A 26,486-nucleotide genomic window follows, 5' to 3' on the forward strand; every position below is an offset into this window, starting at 1 on the left:
ACCACAGCTGTGCTGCTTCGGAAAATCTTCGGCGTCTGCTTCCTGCGTCGATGACATCGATACGCTGCCCTCGAGGACCTCCTCCGACGGCTGACGTCACTGGATGTTATAAGTAGGACGCACGACGCACGTAGTCTCAGTTGTAGTTTTTTCCCCAGAACGTGTGGCACCAGTCTTCTGTCAGTCTGACACACAAAGCCTTGAGGAAACGTAGCTGCAATCGCAATAGAAATTCTGTAGCGGGGAAGGCAGGGAGTAGCGATATGGAATACGTCGTCGGACCATCCCATCGAAAGAACGTTACCAGGTAAGAGAGTAACTTGTTCTTCGAGGGGATTGGGTCCTCCGATGTATTCCATATCTATGACAGACTCCCAAAGCAGTACCAATGCAAGGAGGTGGGAAAAGAATTTAGAAAACAAATTTAGAATGCCCAATCAAATTGCGCAGTAAAGGACAGCCTTGCAAAAGGCCAGATTCTGCCCACGGATGGAATCGAGGGAATAGTGACGTACAAAAGTATGTACCGAAACCCAGTTGGCTGCATCACAGATGTTACGAATAGGAACACCCCTCTGTAGGGCAGTAGAGGCAGCCATACCCCTGGTAGAATGGGCCCGCAAGCCGACCGGTGGGCCCTTACCCGCCAAGCGGTAACATTCAGAGATAGCCAAAATAATCCAGCGAGACAGTCTGTTTTGTCACAGCTTTCCAGCGTAACCAATGAAGAGTTGATCGTCCACTTTGACCCGGGACATGCGTGAAATATAAAAGCTTAATGCTCTCCTAGGATCAAGCCTATGGAGCCTCTCCTCTTCCTTACCAGGATGTGGAAGAGGATAAAACACCGGAAGAACAACCTTCGGAAGAAAGGAAGGACGAACTCGGAGGACAACCCTGTCCTTATGAAACACAGTGAAGGGTGGCTTAACTTAAAGTGCCTGTAACTCACTCACTCTGCGAGCGGAAGTGACCGCAACCAAAAATACAGTTTTAAGAGTTAAGTCTCAAAGGGCATAAATGCAAAGGCTCAAACGGAGCACCCATCAGAAACTTGAGAACAAGGTTCAAATCCCAACCGGGCACCTGGAAAGGTGACGGAGGGAACACATTAGTGAGCCCTTTCAGAAACTGAGAAATTAAAGGAATTTTAAAATAGGAACACTCTTCAGATGAGCGCTTAAATATGGAAAGCGCCGCCAGGTAACCTTTAACAGTACCCACTTGCAAGCCCCTGTGGGCCAAAGAAAGCAAACAAGACAGAACCATGGGAATGTCACATGCAAAAGGATCCACATTCTTAACCCTGCACCAGTCGCAGGACTTACGCCAACGGCAACGGTACAGGGACATTGTTGCGGGCCGTCTGGCCGAGAGCAACACCTCCATCACGTCTTGAGGGAGGTCCCAATCCTTATACCTCAACCTTTCAGAAACCAAGAGTGAAGGTTGAGGGATCTGACCTCTGGATGGAGAACATGACCCCCTCCCCTCCCGTGAGAGCAGATCGTCTCGGTAGGGAAGATGGCGTGGAGGGCAGATGAACAAGTCGAGAAGGTCCGGGTACCACGTCCTCCGGACCCACGCCGGAGCAATGAGGATCATCCGGGAACCGAACCTCCGTAACCTCCGCGCAGTACTTGCGGGATGACGGGGACTGGAGGAAACTCGTACAGTAGTGGGAATGAGCACTCCACCACGAACGCACCTCGTAAGGCTCCTTTTGGAGGAAATTCCCGCAAGCAGAACCTCTCGCACTTCCGGTTGACACTGGAGGCGAAGAGATCCACTTGAGGTGTCCCCCAAAGGGCGAAGATCTCCAGGAGAATCTCCTGAGCCAACTCCCACTCGCGAGAGATCACGTTCTGCCTGCTCAGAGCGTCCGCCATCTCGTTTTCGTCCCCGGCCAGTTGAACTGCCGAGATCGAAACTTCCTGCTAGATTGCCCAGAACCAGAGCTGCACCGCCTCCCTGCACAGAGGAAGTGACCCCAACCCCCCCCTTTTTGTTGAGTTAGTGCATGGCCACCGTGTTGTCCGTCAGGATCAGGACATTCTTCCCTCGCTCAGTTGGCAGAAAAGTCTTCAGGGCTAGCCTGACGGCCCTCAGCTCCAACAGATTGATATGGAGTCTGGACTCCGACGGAGACCAACGACCGCTGACTGTCAACTCGTTGGCATGAGCTCCCCATCCCGTGAGGGATGCGTCCATCACGATCGTCACCTCCGGCCAGGGTAGCCAAAATGGAGCCCCCTTCATCAGATTGTCTTCGACGGCCCACCACAGAAGGTTCTGGGCGACCGAGGACTGCACCTGAACAGGGTCCGACAACCTGCCGGAGGACTGAGTCCACTGGAGCTTGAGTGCCCATTGCAAAGATCTCATCCGCAACCTGGCCTCTGGCACAAGAAGAATGCAGGATGCCATGAGGCCGAGCAATCTCAAGAACTCGAACGCTGGGCAAGCTGAAACTTGTGCACCATCTGCTGAATGTGATGAGCCCTCACCTGGGGAGAAAAACACTGCCCCAGGGACGTGTCGAGCACAGCTCCGACGTACTGGAGCCTCTGAGTTGGTGTCAAATGGGACTTCAAGTTGAGGGACAAGCCCAGCTTGTGGAGGGAGTGGCAGGTGGTTGAAAGATGATCCAGGACTTGCTCGGGAGAGCGTGCCCTGATCAACCAATCGTCCAGGTTGGGGTAGACGTGAATCCCCCCTTTCCTGAGGTGCACTGCCACCACTACCACGAGCTTGGTGAAGACCCTCGGGCGGAGGTCAATCCGAACGGCAGGACCCGAAACTGAAAGTGCGAGTCGCCAACCGCGAACCTCAGGTACTTCTTGTGCTTGGGATGGATTGGCACATGAAAATAAGCGTCCTTGAGGTCGAGAGACACCAACCAGTCCTGAAGTTGAAGGGCCTGGAGGTCTTGAGAGAGAGTAACCATTTGAATTTGTCCTTCCTGAGGAGTTTGTTCAAACCGTGCAAGTCCATGATGGGTCTCAGACCCCAGTCTTTCTTGGAAATCAAAAAATAAGGGGAATACCATCCCTTGTTCCTCTCCGCTACAGGCACCAGTTCTATGAGCCTTTCTCCAGCAGAGATTGAATTTCCTGCGCAAGGAGCGGATCCGGACTCTTCAAAGAGAGATTCCCCGGTGGATTGTCTTGAGGCCTCTGCCGGACAGGAAGACAGAAGCCGTGGGTTATGATCTCCAGAACCCACACATCTCAAGTAAAGGCGCGCCACTCTGCAAGATGCTGCGCCAGCCTTCCCCCAACCGGCGAACCATGGGACATGGCCTCATGACTGAGCTGAAGCGGCTGCGGCGTTGCATGAGGGCAAAGAGGCAACAGCCCGAGCATCCTTGGCACCTCGAGTACCTTGTTTTCCACCTCTGGCACTCCTACGGTGGCCCCTTTGACTGGCAGCATCTTTTCGCTTTACCAAAGGATGAGTAATAACGAAAGGAACCTCCCCTCCATTGCTGTCCCCTAGGACAAAAAGGCGTAGGTTGGCAAACTGCAGCGCCCAACGACTTCGCTGCAGCTTTGGAGGTCTGCAACCTCTCAAGGCTCTCGTCAGCCTTGCTGCCAAAAAGATGTTCCCAGTCAAAGGGCATGTTGAGGAGCCGGGCCTGCACATCAGGAGCAAACCCCGACTTCCGCAACCACGCAAACCTGCATATCACAGTGCTCGCCGCCATGGACCGGCTGACGCAATCTGCCATGTCCAAACCCGACTGAAGGGCCTCACACATGGCATCCTTGCCACCCTGAACAAGAGCAAGAAAGCCATCCCATTCCTCCCCTTCGGGAATATGATCAGCCGCTAAGGAAACACAGTTCCACAGAGTGTGCGTGAAACGTGACAAGGCACATACAGAGTTGGCCGCCTGAAGCGCCATACCCTGTGAAGAAAACACTTTCTTCGGCCAGCCGTCAAAACGCATGTCATCCCTATCAGGAGGGATGGTAGGATACAACGCCTGCTTTGCCGGGGCTGTAGCCGCCTGCACCACCAAACTCTCCGGAGTGGGGTGCTTGGTCAAGTAGCAGGGGTCTCACTGGCTGGGCGGTATTTTCGTGGCAAAGACTTGCCCACTGCCGGGAGTCTCTACGGAGCAGTCCAAGCCGCCGCAACCCTCCTCTGTAGAGCCATATGCAACGGCAGTACCGGGTCAGTTGGTGGACCTTGGTCGAGGATATCCGTAAGGTCATCCTGAAGAAAATCCCCTGGGGGAGCAGACCATCCCAAGTACTCAGTGACCCTAGACATAAGGCACCGGTACGAGGAGTCGGTATGGGTGCCAGGCTCAGGCCTACAAAACTCCACCTCCGGAGAGGTGTCCAGCCACTGGCATCGTGCAGGGACTGCCGCAGGTCCTCAATCTGGCTATGGCCCAAGAGAATTTCGTCTGGCACCGTATCAGGAACCATGCCATCATCAGAGCCCTCATCCACCTCTAAAATAAACTCAAGATGGTGGCAAGAAGGCACAGAATGTGGAACAAAGCCATGCTTGACCTTGGCCAGAGCCTTTCTAGGGGGTTCCACCGAGCCCCGGGGTACCCCCGTCGAAACAGCCTCAAAAGGCATCGAGTGAATCAGCGTCGAACGCAGCGCCGACAGCATCGATGGCGTCGACACAGGCCTCGAGGCCGGAGCCCCGAGCGTGTCCCTCGACAGCCTGGGCGCCGATGGCGTCGATGACTTCTTTGGAGGCGGGGCCTCGAAAGAGTCCGTCGACGACCTCGGCGCCGTCGACGTCTTCCTCGAAGACACCACAGGGGCACACGGTCTCGAGCGCGTCGAAGGACCGGGACCTGGACCGGGCATGACGAGAACGATTCCCCTTTTCCGAGCGGGACCTCTCTCGCGAATCGTGCCGACCATCCGAGCCTGAAAGCATGCGAGCAGTGTCTCTCGACCGATCACGACCGACCCCACTCGGAGGCGCGGTCGGACCAGTGCCCTGCAATTCGAGAATCGCTAACATTTTCTTCCCGAAGGAAGCCCATTCCTCTGGCGTCGCATGCTTGGTGGGATAAGCGACCCGCCAACGGGCGGAGTCCTCAGATGAGGACAGGGAAGGTAACCGATGACGGCGCTTCCGGGAGTGCCTCAAAGAGGCAGAGGAGTGGCGGGCCCGACTCCGGGACCGAGACCCACTGGACTTCCGACGACGATGCAAAGAGTCGCCTCTCAAATCGTCCGTCGAAACCCCTGCAGACGTCGACTTCCGTGGCTTGGACACCTTACCTGCCGACAACAACTTCTTGCGCTTACATCTTGGACCCACAGTCCCGGCACTTCTTAAAGCCTGGACGCGGGGTGGAAGACGAAGTAGACATCTTCACGAAGAATATACTTCACAATACGAACAGGTTTGAAGAACCAAGAAAGAACAGAAACTCCAAAGAGTCGAGGCGCGCTGAGAACATGTTCGCGGAAAAAACAGAACCGAGGCTACGGGCGTCGTGCGTCCTACTTATAACATCCAGTGACGTCGGCCGTCGGAGGAGGTCCTCGAGGGCGGCGTATCTACGTCATCGACGCTGGACGGAGACGCCGAAGATTTTCCGAAGCAGCACAGCTGTGGTGATTACATGTCATAGATACGGAATACGTCGGAGGACCCACTCCTCTCGAAAAAAAAATACATAATGGCTACCATGTGGATGTCATATCCTAGCGACAGTTACAAATCAGATCTAAGTTGATCATCCTGTCACAGCTATAGGTCCTGCTTCAATGGTAGAAAAGGGAAACTCAAATGACACCTAGGCTCCTCTTTTTACAGACCTTCTAAAATTTACTAGGAATTAGAACAAAAGACCTACCCTTTGCAGAGCCAAAAACAAATCGGAGTTTGCGCTAAGAATCCATTGGCTAACAGCAGACGTGTTCCAATTTTAAAAAACTCTCAGGACATTGCTCACTAATCTCAATTGTGTCTTTGACCCAATACCAAAATTCTAGCGTTCCATAGGGCACCAAATTCTAGACTACACTGTCTTCCCTATTTTGTATCAGTATAACTCTGGTTTTATGATGCACTGCTCTTTGTAAAGCTGCTGACTATCTTTGCGAGGAAGCTGTACCAATTGACTAATAACAAAGCTAACACCCCTTACAGCTGTAGTAGATTCAAATGACAATCTTGGAAGCTCATGAAATGAAGCTGTTAGCATCCTCTCCTTCAGATTACCAGGGCCACTGCCTTGACATATTGATATATAGAGGGGAGATGGTATGCTTCTTAGAGACAGACCATCATTTTAATAACGAATTTACATATAAAATAGATTTGATACGAGCAAAAATTGCTGAAATACTGCCAATAGATTACCAGGATCACACAGAGACAATAGACAGCATTGGGCTAGAGAAATCGGGGATTGAGAAACCAGATGTGGCTATGAAAGCAGAGTTGGAGGGAATGGAGGCTCCCAGCCGAGATACTGAGGCGGGTTATAATTGTATTCATGGAAGTTTCGGAGGTGAGGGTCTGCTCCCTGCTCTCCGAGTTGAAGGCTACCAACGATGCGCTTTATGCTATTCCATCCTCAGTGGCCAAACTTCTAACTTCAGACATTGCCCCATATGTTACAAAGTTTGTAAATAAATCTTTAACATCAGGCATAGTACCCCAAATTCTCAAGAAATCTGTAGTTACCCCGCTGTTAAAGAAAAGCAATCTAGATTCTAAGAATCTTCAAAATTATAGGCCAGTGGCAGGATTGCCGTGACCGGCGAAGATTGTAGAAAAAATTGTGACATCCCGGCTGCAAGAACAGGTGGACCGTGAACACCTACTGGACCCGTTACAATCTGGATTCCGACCAGGGTTCGGGACAGAAACTGGTTTGTTGACAGTATGGGATGACCTACTGAAGACAGCAGATCAGGGGAATATGTCCTTGTTGTTATGTTGGACCCGTCTGCCGCATACAAAACGGTATACCATGGGATCCTGCTGAAACGATTGAGGGAAGTAGGAAGAGTTTCGGAACAAGCCCTTCAGTGGTTCGAGTCTTTCCTTTTTAGAAGGGAATAAAGAGTCCGGCTTCGAGACTTCTTGTCAGATTTTGTCTTACAAAAGTGTGGTGTTCATCAGGGGTCTTCACTCTCACCTTTGCTCTTTAACCTAAACGTGAAATTGCATAAGGACATACTGAAGAAAATATCAACTTTCATTCGTATGCGGATGATACTGAAGGTGCAGAGATCCGAGGATACGTTTGCGATAGTGGAACAGTGCCTACAGGAGGTACAGGCCTGGATGTGTGCCAACCAATTGTTGCTGAATGCCAGCAAAACGGAAGTGTCGTCATTTGCTTCAAAATATCATCTACAACAGAACAAACAGATATTGCCACCATGCTTCCTAGGGGCGCAGCTCAATTTTGCTAAGAAAATACAAAATTTGGTCTGTGTGTGGGAAGACAATATGGGTTGTGGAGCGCAGATTAGCACAAAGGTGCAGTCAGCATTCTACACTCTGCGATCATTGAGACACATTTTGCAATTTATTGCAAACGAGGATAGAGCAGTGGTTGTTGGGACACTTGTTAATGCGCAGATTGCAGATAGCCCTATCACAAACTTGAGAAGATCCTCACACTGGTTAGCGGTGGAAGAGTGAATAGAGTTTAACACACTTTGCCTGGTTTGTAAATGTGTGAATAAATTGGCACTCGGGTATCTGACAAAATTAAGAGTTATACTCCTAGCCGGCAGCTACGCTCAGGTGGAAAGAACTTACTCTGGGTTCCGCTGTCAAAATATGTGAGCAAAGGAGACTGTAGCTATGGGGTTTATGGACCTAGATTATGGAATAAACTCCCGGGATATATCTGAGACATTAAGACACTCAACATTATGTAAGGCCCTGAAAACCCATCTGTTCTGCTGAGATTGCCCATGGGAAATAATGACAGGGGCACTAAACTCATCACATTGGAGAAAGACAGTCCACATGTTAATGGTTTCATCGACGCCCAAATACGATTAAGTTCTTCCGGTGCGCGGGATAAATGACTCAAAATTCAAATTCAAAATTCACAAAGATGTGGTACCCTGAGGTATGGGAGTAGGAGGAGGACTTGGTGTTACTGTGCCTGCAGGGCCAACACACCCTGGAAAACGAAGGCCTGCATGGATCAGAACAGAGACCACATTCACAGCAATCACTTACCTTCTTTGAGTCACTCCTCGGTTTGGCCAGATTAATCTTCTGCACTGCCGTACTCAGCACCTGTTCTACAGATACATCCAGGCTCACCAGGCCTTGGAATAGCTGTTGGTCCTTCGGTATGTTCATTCCTGTGAACGGGAGGAAAACACATCAATGCAATTAAAGCTGATCCCCAGACAGGTCACAACACTGCTTCACAATCGTTACTGCTCAAGTGTAGCCCAATGAGTTTTGCAATCATTCACAGAGAACGCTGGACATTGTTTTAATCAAAACAAGGAACCCTGCTACTGGCAGCTAAATCAACTTGAACACCATGTTCTTAATGAACAGAAGAATCCTGGGGTAGCTGAGCCTAGCTATTTGTTACAGATATCAAGGAAAGGGCCCTCGCTGGAAAGTAGGTTCATGCAGTAAGTCTAGAGATCTCGGTCAAGAGTCAAAAGTTAGTGTTAGAACAAGAGCATTACCCGGTTGGGGCTCAAATGCACATGTACTTTGAGATAGGGGAAACAAAATGACCAGCAGTGCTGTAGGACTTTGCGAAGCTGCATGGGAGTTGTGTGCATTGACTATTACTAGAACTGCAGCAGGCACGGTGGGGTAGCATTTAGGTTCACTGGTGACAGCCCTGTGTGTGTTCTCAAAGCAGGGAAATAGGAGGTGATGCAGGTCGGTAGTGAAGTGCAAAGGTATATCTGCATGTCTGAGAGCTGGAATGACCAGGGATCCCAGATGTTAAGATCGAGTTGTGCTGGCAGGGTTGTGGGTGGGTAGGTGCCAAACATGAACGAGCATAGGGTGTAGCAAGTCATGAGTGAGATACACAGGGTTCATGTACTGGAATAGCAGGGTGTGTTACGTTTCAGGATTGAAGTGAATTAGCATAGTCCTCTTCTCCCCGCAACTCACCCTCTGCCACCTTCCCATCCACGCTCTGGCGAGTGACAAAGGACTTCTTCAGTTGCTCCTCTACCGCACGCTTCATGTCAAAGCCCTTTTCCGTGGCATTCATCATCTCCTGTCCCAAGGCCAGGGATGTATTGTATTCCGGGGTGCCAAGGGTGCAGGGCTCAGAATGCCTTACCACCTGCGGGAGTTCTGAAGGGGCTGCATACTGCTGGGAAGGCCGGGTGGGTTTCAGTGCTTTGCCTTTACTGGGTCGGACACCCTCTTTCCTTAGCGCTTTGGATTCACTGATCATAAAGACTGCCTCCACATTGTTGGGTCTGTCCAACGTGCATGGCTTCTTGATCTCGGGTATCACAGTTCTTGTCACAGGGCTACCACGGTCGTCCTCTTCCCCTTCCATCACCAGGGGAAGGTCAGGACTGAGGGTGCCAGCCCCCATTTCTTGCGACTCACTCAGGTGAAACCGCACCTACAGCAGAATAGATGGCATTAATTCCCACAAGTTACAACCAGTTGTGAAATCACTTTAAAGTCAAACAAAATACATAAACAAAACAGTATTTCACATCACAATGTTGTTCAACATTTCTGGGTTTGTAATAGTCAGAAAACGTTTACAAGCATAACCAGGCCAGGCCTTCGGGCCAAACAGCATCCTTTTGATACAAGACAATTTAGATTCATACATTTCAATTCCTCTTTCTCAGTTTATATTGCATTTCCTGGCACATGTGAACAAATTATACAATGCATAAAAATTATATTTTTCAGGTCACAATTCCCTGAGCATAGGCTGCCTTCTAGGTTTTATATCTTCCCAATTATTTGCTTTTAAAACATTTTAAATGCATTTTACAAATACAGTAAACTACTGTTTCATAGTGGTATGAATATGTTTTAGATTACCTTATTCAAAAGTGACGAGATCTGTAGCATACATCTATGCTGTTAAATGGTTTAACTGTTAAAGTGTCATACTCTTAGGAAGATTTTTCATGTGTACTCTGGCAAGGGCTTAAAAAAAAACAGCTTATAGTGCTAGGCAGAGTTCACCTTTGACTCTTGTTGGTGGTATAGCAAAGCAGTTAGAATGAACTCTTAGGAGGGGAGAATTTGGTTATAAATGACTGTTAATCAACACATACACACAATAGAAGATCCACACAAAGTGTTACATTAAATAAACTCTTCAGTTACAATAAAGCATCAACAGCCAAGTAATATAAAAAATAAAACAAACACAAAACTAAGTAACAATTGCCTACAAATCCCAAACAATCAAGGTATCAACACAATTTCACGACTACAACAGGAAAGAGTCAGAGTTTAAACGTTTATCAAATCACAGTTATGAAAATAAAGGTAGATCGGGATCCGTGATGGAGGACAACTTCTGAGGTCCAGCCCCATTTGTACGAACAGTTGGCTATTCGCAAGGTAGGATTTGAACCATCTGAGGACGATCACGCTGAATTCCCATGCAGCGATGTAGGTTGTTGGTGAGTTTCTGGTGGTTTACTGTGTCAAATGCTGCTGAGAGGTCAAGGAGAACTAGGAGACAAGGATGGCCATCATCAAGGATTTTAAGGGCATCATTGATCACCTTGACTGTAGCCATTTCTGTGCTGCAACTGGGTCTGAAGCCAGATTGGAGTGACTGAAGGAGGATATTAGCTTCAATGTGCAGGAGGAGTTACATGGCAACTGCTTTCTCAAGGATCTTTCCTAGGAAGGGAAGATGGATGGTGTGGCGGTAGTTGTAGAGATTGTCATAGTCCAGTGTTGGCTTCTTAAGAAGCAGGAGGAATTGTCCATTCTTGAGGGTTGAGGGGAAGATGCCTTGAGTTAGGGAGCTGTTGATTATCAGGTAAGGGAGGAGTACTTTGTCTCGGGAGTATAACTCGGCTGCAACATGCTCGTCTTGGAAGCAAAACGACATGCAGCAACACAGGTTCGATCCCCGGGTCCGCGCTTAGAAGCCTCTGGGTATTAAACATGTTATAAATAACCTATCATATCATATCATACTTCAGTCGGAAGGTTCTTGAGTATGGAAGCATGGAAGATGTCGTCTGCATACAATGCAGCATTGAGGGATGCTAAGGTGGCAGTGAGGTCTTCCATAGTTAGGGTCTTGAAAGTTGGCCTGGTAATTGTGGTTTTGCGAGATGGGATGTGTAGTGTGTTGTGAGCTGTGGCGTTGGTGTCTATGTGTTGGCAAATAATGTTGATCTTGTTGTCGAAGAAAGAGTGGATGGAAGTGGATTATCCAATGGAGTGCGCTACAGGTGGATCGGGCAGAGTGTTGAAGCAGTGTTTGATTGCTTTGAAGTGGCCTAGGCTTTCATTGTTGGCCTTGGCCATGGTGTTTTGGTAGTAGTTGGCCTTGGCAGTGTTGACAATTTCCTGCGTCTATCAGAGTTTGATCAGGACGAGGTCAGATGAGCTGCCGGATTTTCACCAATTCTTTTCTTGTTTTCTGATGGTTCGTTTGTTGGAGTTGAGTTATTGAGGGTTGCAGGGTGCTAAAGGTTTAGGCTTGAGGGTGCACTGTTTCACTGGTGCATGGTGGTTGATGTATGCAAGGGTGGTGTTGTGTTCTTGTAGAAGAGAGTTGCAGTCCCGGTTCATCAGAGGTACATGAGCCCATGTGAGGTGGCGTTTGGTGAGGTTTTCTGTGAGCGCCTTCCACTGGGAAGTTCTTGAAGGAACTGAAGGCTTGATTGCGTGGTTTGCAATGGGTTTACTTGAGAGGTGTGGTGTGACTAATCTCAAAGGGGATTGCCAGACGGTCCAACCAGTCGAGCGGAATAGGAGAGCTGTGATGGAGGGTGGGCAGTGCGATGATGAGGACGTCGATGACATTACCTTTCCTGCAAGCTGTTTTTTCCATATGCTGTGTGAGTTTCAGTGTGGTGACTAGGCAGTGGAGATCTTCCTTCATTGACTTGGTTGCTGGGTTTCCAGGAAAGTTGAAGTCATTGAGGAAGATGTTGGCACGCGTGAGAGACATGGTGGTGACCAAGTCTGTGAAGTCTTCGATGGAGCAGGTGTTGGGCTTGGGCAGTCTGTAGATGAGATGAAAATTGACTGACTGTTGGGGAGAGCACACTCAATTATAAACATATCTACAATCACCACGGGTTGTTATAAATGCATTCAATATCAACAAAAGAAGGTAAGTAAGTGATGCAGTAAGGTGGAATCAAGTCACAAGAAATATGCCCCAACTTCAGAAATCCAATCCCTATGAAGAGTGGGGCCTTGTGCCCAAAGGTCACAATGCTTCTCCCCAGAAAGTGTCTGATGCAGGTAAAGTTCTTGTGCCTTTGAATGTTCCACAGAAGATATGCAACCAAGATACTAGTAGGTAAAAATGTGTGTCTATCTTTCAGGTACATCTGTTTTAGACAAGATGATCAAAAACCAGTGAAATGCAAGAATATCTCAGGTTAATTCCAAGGAGAACAGGAGGGGACAAATGCCTTCCGTTTACTAACCCCCTGACTCTGATTTTCACAGGGGACTAGGTGGGTCACTTGAGGTAGGTTTTCCTGCCGTTGGTTCCAGTGAGTGCGGGTGCAAGGATTCTTCTAGTTGGATCCAAAAGCTGAATGCAACCCTTCACAATGGAAAAATGCCTGAAGCACCGATGCAGACCTCTTCCGGATACTTCACAAGATGGGGAAGGAGAGTTCCAGCGACAGCCACCGCACACAGATGACAGCAGGTGTCCTTCCCGTCACACTTAAAGACCTTCCAGAGTGGTATCCCTTGAAATTCGGCAGGAAGATGACTTACCACAAACTGGTGACTACTGAAGTTCCGGCGGTGAACATGGAACAGTGACAGTTCTGGTGAGGTAGCCCACTGGAGAGCTGGTCCAGGGACACTTCCGAAGGCTCAGGATAGCTGGATCCTCAACACGTTGAGACTGGTTGGTCCCATCAATCTAGGGGTTGCAGATCAGGTAGTCCAACAGGGCTCATCGGGCGGAACACAGGAAGGGGGTTCTGGGCCTCTTCGGCAGTCTTCCTCTGATCTTCAGTCGGCTGTTCTTCTACACAGGATACTTGGCTCCAACACTGATCTCGCGAAATGAGTGCAGGAGTCCTCGTATCCAAAAACCAACCTGTAGCAAGTCCAAACCTACCAATGGTAAGGATCTCACCATTCAAGCAGCCAGCAGTGGTCCAATTGGGGATCAATGTGGGTTTCACTCATGTCCCACAGATGTGGAGTGGGACCAGATAGTCCCACCTCCATCCTGAGCCACACAAAGACATCACTAGCCCTTGAATGCTGGGTAACAAGAATGTGCACATTAGAAATAACACAAACATTGCCACAAATATAATTACTGCAATCAGCTTCTATTTAGGCACACATAAAAAGGAACCAAGTGTGACCAGGGTAATACAAAAGTATTCACATTGCACTGCGTTGTAAGAGGCTGTGTGAAATGTTAAAATGTTACCAAAAACGTAAAAGGTAAGAAGACAAAAGGGAAACTGTTTCCCAGTACTGATGGTCTGAAAAACGAATCAGTTTCCCCATAACAAAATGAACAGCCAAGGGAGGCTTCACTTCACTGTAAAATGTCAGGACAGGTTAAAAAACAAATGCAAAAAGTGCAGGGAGGGCCATAGTAATATAGAGGGAACATTTCTAAAAGACAAATCTTTCCCAATAGTAAGAGCCTAATTGAAACCTTGAAAGGATTTCAAAGGATGGCTGTCTGTAGGTTGGTGTCTCTTCTGGGGCTGCACGAAAAACCTTTTTATTTAATTGGAAGGCAGCATTGGTAATCTGGGGTGAATGGATTGGGAAGCGTATTTGTAATGCAAGTGAAATAAATTAAATGTAATACGGGTGGGAAAAGGTAAAGGGAACTGAGAGCAGCCAAAAGTAGGACGAGATCAGAGGGCGTATAGCAAAGGGAAATATAACTGCATTAAGGGGACAACTCACTAGTTAGAGAGAATTTAACTGAAAGGGGTGGTTTTTAGCTAAACCTTATAAGTGGAGACAGATCATGCCTTCATGTCTGGCGAAAACCTTTGAAAAAGGATTTTAAGAAATGGGAAAAGAACAAATTGAAAGAATGTATGTTTCTAGAAAGGGGCTCTCCAGCACATTATATGGGCCAAGTGGATGTAAATACCTTGAGAAATTGAGCTCCATAACACAGGGGCATAAGCGCAAGACATTCCTGAGGGAAGATACCTTTGATTCGGCTAAATTTAAAAAGGGTGCTCCTACAAAAGAAGAAGTGGGTAGCACCTGAACAATGAAATATTAAGGTTACAAAATGGGCTGCGGAATAAAAAAAAAAAAAAAAGGAGGGGGATTCCAAGATGGCTGCCGACACCAGATAGAAGTGCGTCGACGGCGCGCCGGAGCCCTCCAGCCGAACAAAGCGGTTCCACCACCCCTAGTAGGCTCATGAGAGGCAAAAAAACAATGATCGGCGGCCCCCACAACTTCAGCCGCAATAACGATCGGCAGCGGATGAGAAATCAAGGCATAAAGCCCGGAAGACACCAGAGGCTCACTGCAGGAGGGGGACATGACAGGCCTACGGGCGTCGGATCAGGCGGAGGAAGCGGACTGGTGCGGCGTGGGGTCGCGGCCCCGTTCCTAATTCTCCAGAAGACGAGAAGAGGGAGAAAGGCTCTGGAGGGGGAACCGGAGCTCGGCTGGGCACCCCGCCGGAGCCCACGCCCCCCGGAACAAACACTGAAGGCGGGGAGGACCGTGGCCACAGTGGAGCGACCCCCGACCTCATATTTACCGGACCCGAGACGGGTCACCAGAGCGGACGGTGGAGGGGGGACCCTGGGACCCAGAACTCAGAGTCGTGGAGACCTGGCGCACGGAGGGGCAGGCGGTGGGCCCAGGCTCAACCTAGACGGGTCCGACTGGGGGCTACAGCGGCCATCTCCTCATACGCGGCAGACAGGGAATCGGGTGCCGCCTGCTGCGCCGGGGTCCGCCGAAGAGCGGGCCACCCGGCTAGCAGAAAAGGAGGGCACTGGAACAGGCCAGACTGGGGGCTGCGGCGGCGGCTGCCACCCCACGCGCAGCAGTCAAGGACGCGGGTGCCTGCGGCGCCGGGGGCCGGTGAGCTGTGGGCCACCCGGAAAGAAGAGGAGGAGGACACTCACCGCAGTAGCGGACTCACTGTCGGCTCTGGGACAGCGGCGGCCTGCGCGCAGTCAAGAAGGTGAGGGGCCCGTCCCGGGGGGAAGTGGAGGCATGGAGACGCACCAGGAGGGAGATCGGGAGAATGGCGGCGGGGCAGGGCCCTATGAATTCCAGCCTAGAAGGGCATTCCTACCTCCCGCCCGGCGGAGACCCGGATAGGAGCGGGGGCGGCTTCCCTGGCGAGGTGGCCCCAGCTTGTTGCCCGGGTCACGAAGGTACGCACCCTCGTATGATCAATAACCCCCGCTCTCATTACACAAACCGGCAGAGAGAGTACCTTCCCCCAAGCACAGGAAGCGGGCCCCTCACCGTAAATCGTTAATGTCCCCCATCTAGGACCCACAAACACCAGTGGGGAGTAGAGGACCAGAGGGCACAAAAGGAGCCCAGCATAAAACGACTGGTAGTACTCACACTGGCATATGGAAGAGACCAGATCCACAAAGAAACAAAGACACCAAGCACAAACGTTTACTGGGCACCAGAGCGGTCACGCCGGGAGGCACCAAGGGCTCGGATCCTGAGTCGGAAGCGGGGGAATAGCTCATTCAGGGCTAAATAGGCTATCAAGGGGGGCCTTGCCACTAAAGCAGAGTCGCTTGGGCAACCCACACCCAGCAGGATCACATAACCATGGCTGCCAAGAACAAGAGCAGGTCGAACAAAAGCGGATTGCTGCAGGCGGACACCTCAGGCCCCTCATAACGATGTGGGCGAATAAAGACATTAACGAAGAGAGCAGGGAATTACACGAGGGAACCACGGGACAGGGCCACCCTGGGGAATCGGATGCGGCACCACAAATCTCCCGCCAAGACCTACGTGGGGAGATGCTCTCCCTTCAAACATCATTGGCAAGAACATTCCAGGACCAATTCCAATTAATAAGATCAGATATAAACCAAGCAATGGCCGACATCAAACAGGAAGTGGGTCAGCTTGGAGAGAGAACAGACCTCGTCGAAAAAGACCTACAGGAGGTGGGCAGAGAAAGGATGGAGAACAGAGAGGCAATTGAGAGGCTGGACACGGCAACGCGAAACCTGGGAATCAGAATGGAAGACTTGGAAAACAGGTCCCGAAGGATCAACATTAGGTTGAAGTTTCTGCCGGAAACGGTATTGGACAGAGACCTGAAGGAGACAGTTCAGGGGATCTATGCAGAGTTGCTGGGGGAAGCCTCCCTGGACAAGAGAGAGCTGGACAGGGTTCACAGAGTGGGCCACCTCAACAAGAATTCGAAAGCTAAACCGAGACACGTGCTGGCTGCATTCACAAGGTACACCCAAAAAGAAGCTGTTCTCAGGGCAGCCAGGCAGAAAGAGCCGATATCATATAACGGCCAACGCATTGAGCTACACCAGGATCTCGCCAGTAGCATCCTACTTAAACGGCGACAATGGAGCCCAGTAACCTCAAAACTTAAAGAACGAGGGATCAGGTACAAGTGTACCTTTCCATTCGGACTCGTGTTCGAGTTGGCCGGCACACAGAAGCGAATAGCTTCGCTGCAAGAAGGGGCGGACATCCTGTAAATCGTATTGGACCAAGAACAGGGGGTGGCCAGACCGGAAAAAATCACCAGACGCAGGAATTGGAACGAGACCCAGGCCGTGGGAATGGTCAGTGGTGGGAGAGGGGGAAAAGGAGGAGGCCCGCACCACGGGGACCCACTGGGAAGGGAAAGGGAACAGAACCAGCAGCGGAAGGGAGGGCAGAGACTTCAGAGGACTGACCCGAAGGGGGTACAACTAATAAGGGGTGGTGGACAGAAAGCTTTTCCTAGGAGGGGAGATGAGCAAACATCATGGGATCGGTAAGGACGAGGAAGCCCGTAGAGAGTGGGTGGGAGACGGGAAGACCTAGCGGTAAGGCCTTCAGGGAAAGGGAGAGGGGTGGGGGCATGGGAGGGGGGTCCTTCAGGTGCCACCAAAGGCACAAGGTAGATATTGCAAATGCGACCGGAAGCTCGGTACTGAGAGAACAGATGGAGGGAAAGAATTGGGGGGACGCACTCAGCAGGAGAAGGAGAGAAATCACTATTCAAATGGGTAACTCATAATGTAAGGGGTCTCAACTCCCCATTGAAGAGGAAAAAGCTTGAGCAATTCACGAAAAGGGGAAGGCCAGACTTTTTGGGGCTGCAAGAAACGCACTTACTCCATAGAGATCAGAGCCGACTCAAGTTATGGGGGTTCGACCAAGTATCCCAGGCATCGGGGATCACAAAATCGGGGGGTGGCGCTGGCTATCAGGAACACAGTTAACTTCAGGGTGGAGGAGTCTCTCAAGGACAAAGAGGGCAGATTTATAATAGTAAGAGGCAACAGAGGAGACGCAACATATACGATAGGGGTCATCTATGCACCCAATTCAGGACAGGATTCCTTCCTACGGGGCATCCTAGGAAAACTAGAAGAATAAGAAAAATATGCAAGGGGCCAGATAATCCTAATGGGTGATTTAAACATAGCTTGGGATAGGGCCAGGGACAGATCAGGAGGGGGGTCAAGAGCACGGGAGGAGGAGCGGTGGCCTCGATGGAGCTGAGGGCCAAAATGGCGAGCATGGGTCTGAGGGACGTATGGAGGGAAATGAAAGGGAACGCAGAGGGTTACACCTTCCTTTCTGAAGTCCACGGGACACAGTCTAGAATAGACTAGATCTGGGTCTCAGCGAACCTGGTGGGTAGAGTCAAGGAGATAGAGGTGGGTCCTATGGGAATTGCAGACCATAAAATAATATTGATGCAACTTGAGCTGGGGAACAGGAGAAGGGGAATATGGGGATGGAAATACCCGGAATACTTGATGAGGGATCCCACAATAAGGGAGGAGATGGAGAGAAAGATGAGAGAGTTCTTTGATAATAATAAAAGGAGGGACACGGAAGAAGACATGAGATGGGACGCATTTAAAGCCATGATGAAGGGTGAAATTATAGCAGTTAAAGCACAAAGACACAAGCAGCTGCTGTCCCTGGAGACACAGCTGGAAGCAGAGGTTGAGGGGGCAAGGAAAAAGGTGGCCGAGACTCCTAACAGAATCAACCAGAAGGAATACAGGAGGGTGGTAGGCCAATAGGGTATCTTACGAACCAAAAAAGCGGAAGGGGCCATTTTCCAGGTGAGACAAAAATTCTACGCTAAAGGGAACAAGGCGAACGTCCTAATGGCGCGTCTCCTCCGGGGTGCGACGTTGAGAAATACTATCACGGCTCTAAAAACAGATTCAGGCGAAAGGGTCACACGAATAGAAGACATCCAAGAAACCATGGCCAAATTCTATGAAACATTATAAACATCACAGAACCCAAGCACAGGAGGAGTTTCTTGAAAAGATAAGGCTACAGTAAATAGATAGAGATGCCCAGATTGGTTTACATCAAGACATAACGGAGGACGAAGTGAGGGGGGTCATAAGAAAACTGCCTACGGGCAAGGCTCCAGGCCCACACAGGTACTCAGCATCTTTTTACAAGGCTTTTGCTGGGCTGTTGGTACCGCAATTGACCCACCTCTTCAATTCCTTCAGGGATAGAGGACAAATAGCCTCATCCATGAAAAAGGCCAAAATCTCCCTGATCCTGAAACCGGGAAAGGACCCCCTGGAAAGATCATCCTATTGACTAATAGCGCTTATTAACGCGGACGCTAAGATTTACACAAAAATCCTAGCTAATAGGTTGGAGAGGCTTCTCCCGGACCTGATATATCAGGATCAGGCAGGTTTTATAAAAGGAAGGCAAATAGCGGATAATATAAGGAGGGTGGCAAGGGTGGAAAAAGTGGAAAAAAAAACTCACACTCCGGCAGCCCTATTATCTTTGGATGCTGAAAAAGCATTCGACCGGGTGGAGTGGTCGTTCCTCTTTAAGGCTATGGAAAAGATGGGACTAGGGGGCGCATACTTGCAGATGGTCAAGGCAAACTATGGGGGTCTCCGAGCGAGGGTGGTGGTGAATGGTACAGCATTGCGGCCGTTTCAACTTCAAAGAGGTACCAAACAGGGGTGCCCACTGTCGCCACTACTTTATGCAATTTACTTAGAACCCCTACTTCAAGCAATTCGAGAAGCAGAGGGAATACAGGGAATTCCATTTGGGGGCAGACAGCATAAAGTTGCGGCCTTTGCTGACGATATGCTGCTCACCCTGTCCAACCCCTCTGAGTCAAGCAGGAAGAGTAGAATACTACTCGAGGAATTTGGGGAGGAGTCAGGACTATGCATAAACATGAACAAATCAGAGTTGATGGACCTGATGCTGGGGAAAGAGGAGAGGGAAGAGCTAAAAAGGTCAACGCCATTCGTATGGCGACCTGGGAGCGATCACATACCTGGGGGTGAGGATAACCCCGGCACTTACTGGGTGGTATGCTGCAAACTACCCCCCCTGATGAGAAGTATTAAAAAGGACCTCCACAAGTGGCAGAATCGCCGGATCTCCTGGCTTGTGAAGCTGGCGGCATTAAAAATGGTCACACTGCCGCGGATGCTGTACCTGTTCCAGGCTATCCCCCAGGCAGTCCCAGCAAGCCTCTTCAGGGAGATCCAAGTGTTAACAAACTAGTTAATATCAGAGGGAAAAAGATCTTGGGTAAGTAGGCAGCAACTCATGGCCCCGAGGAAGGAAGGGGGACTAGCCCTACCCAATTTCTGACAATACTATAAGGCAACCTAGTTAGGGGTAATTAGGGAGTGGCTCCAGGAGATGGAAGAAAAACACTGGGTTAAAATGGACAGGGCAGTCACGAGGCAGGGGAGGTCTTGTGGCTACCTAAGCATCATCGACCAAAACATATGTATGAGAGCTCCATCACCAAACAAGTGGCGGACAACTGGGACAGGCTGGTCAAACAAAAGGGAATCACAACCTACCAGTCCCCCTTCACACCCATTTTCAACAATAGAGAATTTACTCCTGGGGTGGAGAGGGGGGCATTTAGGAACTGGCAAGAAGGGGGTTGCCAGAGGATGCAAGACATGTTTATAGGGGGCGGAAATCAGCACCTTCAAAGGCTGCAAAAGGGAGTTAGCATTAGGGCAGGGTGAGAGACTAAGATATTCCCAACTGCGCCACTGGCTCCTACACCCCACGAATAAGGAGGCGGCCACCAGATTACCGACCCCCTTCGAGAAATGCTTAATAATTAATGACGGCTCGAAAGGGCTAATCTCTCAGCTCTATAAGATATTGGACAAAGCTACCCCGAGGCCACAATGGGCCTATATGGGAAGATGGGAATGTATACTGGGCAGAGATATAGAGAAGAGGGAATGGGAGAAACTATGGCGTAAAATCCCCAAACTAGCGAGAGCCTCACAAACCCAGGAAGCCTGGTACAAGATACTCTTTGGGTGACATTACACTCTGGCTCACCTGCGCAGGATATACCCTGAGGCAACAGGGATCTGCTGGAGAGGCTGTGGGCAAGAGGGCACAGCGGATCATATTTGGTGGAGGTGCCCAAAAATAGACCCTTCTGGCAGGAAATTCGACAAGCGCAGGAACAGGGGGAAGTACACCCCAGGAATGGACCCTATTAGGCCTTCGACCAGGAGAAGTGGTAGGAGAGCCGAGAGGCAGAGAAAGAGCGCGGGTGATGCTCACTATAGCTGGAATGGCAATTATAGCCCAGAGGTGGAAAATTTCAAACATACCGACGTTCCAAACTGGTTGCGCAAAGTGTGGGAGATGGTGGCAATGGAATGGGCCTCATACGCAATGAACAATGCAATGCAGAACCTTGCAAGTGAGTGGGGGGACGTACTATCCTTTCTCAGGGACGATTTCAGGATCGGATGGCGTCCGCAACGCCTAAGACTTTTGGATTTGCAATGACCTCGGAGCAACATGACGAGGTCACATGGCGCGACGGAAATCCTGAAGCGGCACCGAGGGAGGGGGTGAGGGAAGGGGTGGGGGGCTTGGGGATTGTTCTGTTCTGTTTGTTGAAAAGTTCAATAAAAAGAAATTACAAAAATAAAAGGAAGGGTTTTGAATGGCAATTGCCAGGGGTTGTTACAGATGCTCCTAGTAATTTGGTAAGGATTCATGTCCCAATTCAGAAATGCACCTAAAAATGTTTACTATTCGGGAAGAACCTGAGAAATTTTTCAATGTGCTTTGGTCCAATGTTCTATCCCCTCCTGGTCAGAAACGAATCAGCTTACGAGGGCGATAAACTCCACTGAAGTATGCAAGCATTGAACGCAAGAGAATGGATAGTAAAATGAGGATTTAGAACTGGTACAGACTTTTTACAAGCAAGGGATAAATTGGGACAATAAATTGCATTGATGTGTCCTAGAAAGACTGACTGGGCAAAGATAAAGAACTGTAAACAAAAGAAAGATGAGTCTACTGCAGATTACCTAGATTAAAAATTGTGTTGGGGCCATGGAGGCGAGGCCGCTGCCTGATAGTCTCCCTGGGGCGGTAATCAGCGGGAGACTCCATTAAAGGGACCCCTCTGTGGGAGAAGGGAAGACTATCAAGGATGAACACGGTAGAACACCACTCTAGCCCCAAAAAACACATTCCCCTCCCCCGTTAGGGCTAAAAAACTCCCATCCTCTACCTCCTCCTCATAATCATCTCCATAAAAGCCAACTCGCCTTGTCCCTGGTCCGACCATCATATCATCTCATTCTCACTTCCCTATGGGCCACACACCAAACCCCTCAGCACATCGCTCCCGCCCTCCCTAACTTGTTGCTCTAAGAGACTCACTAAAGAAAACCTCTCCCTTTGTCTCGATGCACTTAATCCTTACTATTTTGATTTCACCGACCCCATACACCTAGCAGCCATGTACTCCAAAACTAATGCCATTGATGCCATTGCTCCGTTGGTACTAAAAAAATCCAAACTCATTCATTTGAACTCTTGGTACACCTCCAATATAGCCTCCATCAGAACCGAAAAAGACTTCCAGAAACGTGCTTGAACAACCCCACAGAAGACACCAAACACCAGTTCTTAAACCTATCCAAACAAAACAAGCAAGTCATTATCCCAGCTAAAGCCAGCACCTTCAACACCAAAATTGCTAAAGCCAACTAGAACTCAAAAGCACTCTTTGCCATTCTTAGATAACTCGAAGCGCATATCCCCCAAACCTCCACCCTAACCAAAGCTACTGCCTGGTGCAGTAACATCCAGGAGGCCTTGCTGCTAAAAATTGACACATTACAAAAGAACATTTCTGCCAAACAAATCAGCCTTGGCCATCAGCACAGGCTCTACTATGCCCCCTCCCGTCCTAAACATGCCTGGAGTGCCCCTGTTCACCTTCAACAAAATTGCCACACAGGAATCACGCATTCTCCTAAGCCCCTTTTTGTACATTCCACCAACAGGTACACATGTCTGCCCAGCACCCTTGATCAAAGACTGTGCTGAAACATTAGCTCCTTTCCTAGCGGCTATCATTAACGCCTCCTTCACCTCCGGGCAGGTGCAAGCTTGCCTAAAGGAAGCCTGGGTCCTACCGCCTCTAAACAAAACACCCTTGATCCAACCTCACTCAACTACTGACCCATCACTACGGTTCCATTCCTCCTCAAAATCCTCGATAGCGCAGTCTACATCCAAATTTAACATCCTCAAGTCTAATGAAATCCTTGGCATGCACCAATCTGTTTCCGTCCAGGACACGGTACGGAATCAGCACTCCTAGATCTAAAAATACAGATGGACGAGATCAGAGACAAGGGAAGCTAGCCTTACTCCTCCTCCATGATCTGTCCGCGGCCTTCAACCTGGTCGATCATAACATTCTATGCCCACATCCGATTTCCTCAGCTTCCTTCTCAATGGAAGCAGCCTCTTGGATTGCCTCCTTTCTCGAAGGCAGAGTCATGAAAGTCTTTGCAGAAAATGCCTGTGCAACGCCCTCCCCCATTAACTGTGGGGTGCCACAAGGGTCTTGCGTGTCCCCTATGCTCTATAACCTCTTCACGAAGCCTCTCGTCGATTACCTGGACTCTCTCGGCATCGCCTACACAAACTATGCTGATGACACACATATCCTCCTTCCCCTATCTGGATCCTACCACGATGATGCTGCCACACTAAACTCCACCGATGCCACTATACAAGCCCGGATGGCTACCCATGAACTTTTCCTCAATGATGAGAAACTCCACCTCAGCACTGAAGCAACTGAATCACCTTTACTCAGCAATCAACATTGACGGCTCAGTTATCCCAGTCTCTGCATCCGTGAAAACCCAAGGAGTCTACCTTGACTATACCCTATCCCTCACCCGCCAAGTCAACGCCATCTCTTCAGCGGCAGCTTACACCACCAAACCCATCAATGCTGCCAGACCCTTCCTTACCAACGGCAACTGCCTGACCATAGCCCGCTCCGTGGTTGGAGCCAGGTTACACTACTGCAACACCCTATTTGCAGGCACCTCTTCTCTATGTCCTTTGCGCAGCCGCCAAAACATTCCCCACTCACAGCATATCTCCACTGCACACGGAGGTCCACTGGCTCCCCATCAAAGAAAGAATCACCTTCAAGACTCTCGCCATCACCCATAAATGCATCTCCAAGTCAGCCCCACAATACTTGTTGCACAAAATCACCACGTCCCAACCTTCTAGGCCCACCAGAACCCCCTACTCTCACAGGTTTGTGCAACCTAAATTCAAACGTGTGAAAGCAGGAGGCACAAGCTTCACAGTCATTGCTGTCAAGCAGTGCAACTCCCTCCCATCCGCCTTCAGAGCTGAAGGTTCCTTCTGGGTCTTCAGCAAAGTTCTCAAAACCTGGTTGTTCAACTAATCTGTTTTTGTAAACCAAACTGTAACCTGCTTGAGATCTATTGAACTTTATCGGCTGACGGTTCCTCTGTAACTTCATGTCTTCTTGCCTTCGGGCCCCATGTAACTGGTTCGACAGCACCCTGATGCCTGGGGGTTTGTGCACACTTTACAAATGAAATAAATAAAATTAATACATTACTTTATGCAGAGTAGAGCAGTCTACGAGTATGAGAAAAACCATCCTGTGAAGAAGAAGGAAAACTTGGAAAGCTATGGCTCTATAGATACTGACACAAGGAAGAAGAAAAGAGGATTGAAGAGCCCTTTCCGGAACCAAGGAGAACATACAAGTTCTCAACCACACACAAGCCGGCCAAACATAAAAAAAAGAGAGGAAGGACTTCTCTCTGGGCTGTATCCTCTCTGGAGGAACCATAAGCTGAGGGGAGGTGCAGAGAACAGAGACAGAAGAAGGCTGGGACGCTGGCCAGATAGCAGACGCACCGCAACGGAGCATGATGCAGAGGCACAGGGACCACATAGGGAGAAAAGGGTATCCGGTGCCGAGCTGGAGAGCAAACAGAACCACTGTACCTGTAAGGGGCCCTGGGCTGTGGAACTACTGAACTACTTCCAGGGGTGGGAGAAGCCCAGAGAAGCTGGAGCCGGAGAGAGAAGCAACCCGTGAAGCAGGGGTAAGGAGCAAGCCCCTGGTGTTGAGAGAATCCATGAAGAGAAGAATGCTAATAGACGGAGTGGTTCTACAAAGAAGGGGACAGAGCAAATACCCTGTTGAGCCCCTTGGGAGCAGAGTTGAACCAAGTTGGGGCCAAAGAGAAATCCCTGGGGTAAAACGTGTTGTTGAGAAGAATCGGAGTACACGAATTGTCATCTTCCTCATACCAGTGCTTGGAAGAATCCCAGAAAACTTTGTGTGAAATAGTACCTGGCAGGCTAGTGAACTGGGCCGGATTAAGAGACATTGAGAAGCAGAAAGAAGGGTCTGTGACCCATACGTTGAGGGAACGGAAGAATAACATATGAGAATCAGTACATGGCAGGCTGACCCCTATGTTGGAAAAGATGGAGAATATCATATGAGAATCAACGTCTGGTAGGTCAGTGAACCGGGCCCAACTGTGGAATACTATAACCCAGAAAGAGATGTCAGGGACCCATGTGATAAGAGAAGACCATGGGAAGAGGAATACATCCTTTGGCAAAAACCTGCAAAAAACCATAGGAGGAGAAATATATCCTGGGCAAAAGTCAAGAAAGATGCAACTTTTGGCAAAATACAATACAAGGAGGCCACCAGGGGGCGCACAGGCAATGGCTGCCTGAGTGCACAGCTCCCGCCGAAGCCCGGGAATCCGAGGGGATTGAGCCCCCCCCCCCCCCCCCGAGACCCACCCCCGCAAGTTTAACTTGAGAGACCGACTCCGCGCCTCCCCAGCCCCCCGACGAGCGAAAGAGCGGAGCTTGAGCTCCCCGGGGAGACGGAGTTCGCAACCCGCAGCGCCTGGGCAGGTGACGCAGCAGGACTGGAACGGCCTCGGGACTGCGAGTGAGGTGGTCTCTTCCCGGGCGCACACGGCACCCCAGCCCGACTAGCCCTCACTCCCCCCTTCAATAACCCCCTCCTCGGAGTGCGGGGAGTGACCCGGTCGGGGTCCGGGCCCCCGGGACTTCGGGGACGTGGCCGCGGGACGGTCCTCTCCACCCCTCCCCCCGCGGCCCGAACCAGAGCATAGCGTGCCGGGACTGCCCGTGCGGCGAGGAGGCGGCATCCGGGGGCCTGGAGCGGCGACCCCGGGGACTCGGCGTCCCGCCCCCCCCCCGGGAGTGAGGGGAAGGAGCGGGGCGGTACCCCCCCCGGGGGACATCATCGCGGGCGTTCACGGCCCGCCGGAGTCCAGGGCAGCGGAGGAGGCAGCATCCGGGGGCCTGGAGCGGCGCCCCCAGGGACTCGGAGTCCTCCCCCCCGGGAGTGAGAGAAAGGAGTGGGGCGGTCTCCCCCCCCCCCCGGGAGTCATCATCGCGGGCGCTCGCGGCCCGCCGGAGCCCAGCGCAGCAGAGCTGGGGGAGCCCCGGTAGGCCTGGGACTCGCCCCCCCACAGGTGAGCGGCCCGGGCGGGGTGGAACCCCAGGAGCAAGAAGGCCAAAGGTGTGCCCTAAGGGCCGGGGGCCCCGGACCCCCCCCAGAGACAGACTGAAGCGGGGGTGACCAGGGTGCAAGGCCCCCGCCAGCAGCTGGTGGGGCGTGTGCCCGCCCAGAGGTGCCCCCCCCAGGACTCGCGGCATGAGCCACAACGTCCCTTCCCCCCCTGGCTCTGCAGGAAGGGCCCCCTTGGACTGGAAGGTCGGGCCCCCTTGAACCACCACCTCCC

At 50.6% G+C, this 26,486-nt stretch overlaps 1 protein-coding gene across 1 annotated transcript in view; it reads right to left on the reverse strand.

The window, feature by feature from the left end:
- PPP1R35 (protein phosphatase 1 regulatory subunit 35) overlaps window positions 1-26,486 on the reverse strand; it is a 209,325-nt gene that overhangs the window by 46,793 nt on the left and 136,046 nt on the right. Inside the window, exons 3-4 of the mRNA XM_069644901.1 lie at window positions 9,112-9,580; window positions 8,200-8,327 (exon numbers count right to left, since the gene is read on the reverse strand). Coding sequence (XP_069501002.1) covers window positions 8,200-8,327; window positions 9,112-9,580 — 597 coding nt within the window. The remainder of the gene's footprint in view (window positions 1-8,199; window positions 8,328-9,111; window positions 9,581-26,486) is intronic.

Source organism: Ambystoma mexicanum, chromosome 1p, assembly GCF_040938575.1.
Source record: "Ambystoma mexicanum isolate Mex_15411 chromosome 1p, UKY_AmexF1_1, whole genome shotgun sequence".
In the NCBI taxonomy this organism is placed as follows: Eukaryota; Metazoa; Chordata; class Amphibia; order Caudata; family Ambystomatidae; genus Ambystoma; species Ambystoma mexicanum.